This window comes from Hippocampus comes, unplaced genomic scaffold (assembly GCF_001891065.2).
Source record: "Hippocampus comes isolate QL1 unplaced genomic scaffold, H_comes_QL1_v1.1 C16685200, whole genome shotgun sequence".
NCBI lineage: Eukaryota > Metazoa > Chordata > Actinopteri > Syngnathiformes > Syngnathidae > Hippocampus > Hippocampus comes.
This window is the reverse complement of record NW_017836635.1, coordinates 1-691: the sequence shown is the minus strand read 5'-3', so window position 1 is coordinate 691 and position 691 is coordinate 1. Positions and strand designations below refer to the sequence as shown.

Genomic DNA, 691 nt, shown 5'->3' with positions numbered 1-691 from the left:
ACTATGTGCCGCTATTCCATGGCGATGCTGTACATACAGAACAGTGACAGAAAAATTAAAAGACACACCATGCCGGCTTTTCACCACCCGGCATGACAAGACTTTCTCATACTACCTCCAAAGGCCGAACATTTCTGTCTCGATTTTCTATTCTGCTTCATTGTGTGCTCTTGTGCGTTCTCCGTTCACAGTACTCCACGGAACTGAAGAAACTGTACTGCCAGATCGCCAAGACGTGTCCCATCCAGATCAAAGTTCTGACCACCCCACCGCAAGGCGCCGTCATCCGCGCCATGCCCGTCTACAAGAAGGCGGAACACGTGACCGAGGTGGTAAAGCGATGCCCCAACCACGAGCTCAGCCGCGAGTTCAACGACGGTCGGTTGACTTGATTTGGTTCGATTGACTGTTTCGATTCGTCATCGCGTATTGACCGCCACTGTAATCCCGCACCAGGTCAGATTGCACCTCCGAGTCACCTGATCCGCGTGGAGGGTAATAGCCACGCCCAGTACGTGGAGGATTCCATTACCGGGAGGCAGAGCGTGCTGGTGCCCTACGAGCCGCCTCAGGTGAGAATCCAGACGAGGAGCTTATGATACTGCTGCCAGATGGAAAATTGACCGGGTCAATTTATTCAATCTTGGCATTGCTTAAAATGGTCGAAAAATGCTGCATTTGACAGGCGATG

General features: G+C 52.0%; 1 protein-coding gene across 1 annotated transcript; it reads left to right on the top strand.

The window, feature by feature from the left end:
* The first annotated feature begins 92 nt into the window (after positions 1-92).
* LOC109508891 (tumor protein 63-like) lies at positions 93-614 on the top strand. The gene is made up of 2 exons (XM_019858827.1): positions 93-378; positions 457-614. Exons 1-2 carry the CDS (start codon positions 93-95, stop codon positions 597-599), a joined length of 429 nt encoding a protein of 142 aa, XP_019714386.1. The 3' UTR covers positions 600-614.
* The last annotated feature ends 77 nt before the right edge of the window (positions 615-691 follow it).

Excerpts from the sequence above, each read along its gene's own strand:
- LOC109508891 (XM_019858827.1), top strand. The coding sequence starts at position 93 with ATGACAAGACTTTCTCATACTACCTCCAAAGGCCGAACATTTCTGTCT. Across the intron at positions 379-456 it reads CAGCCGCGAGTTCAACGACG|GTCAGATTGCACCTCCGAGT; the intron begins GTCGGTTGACTT and ends ATCCCGCACCAG.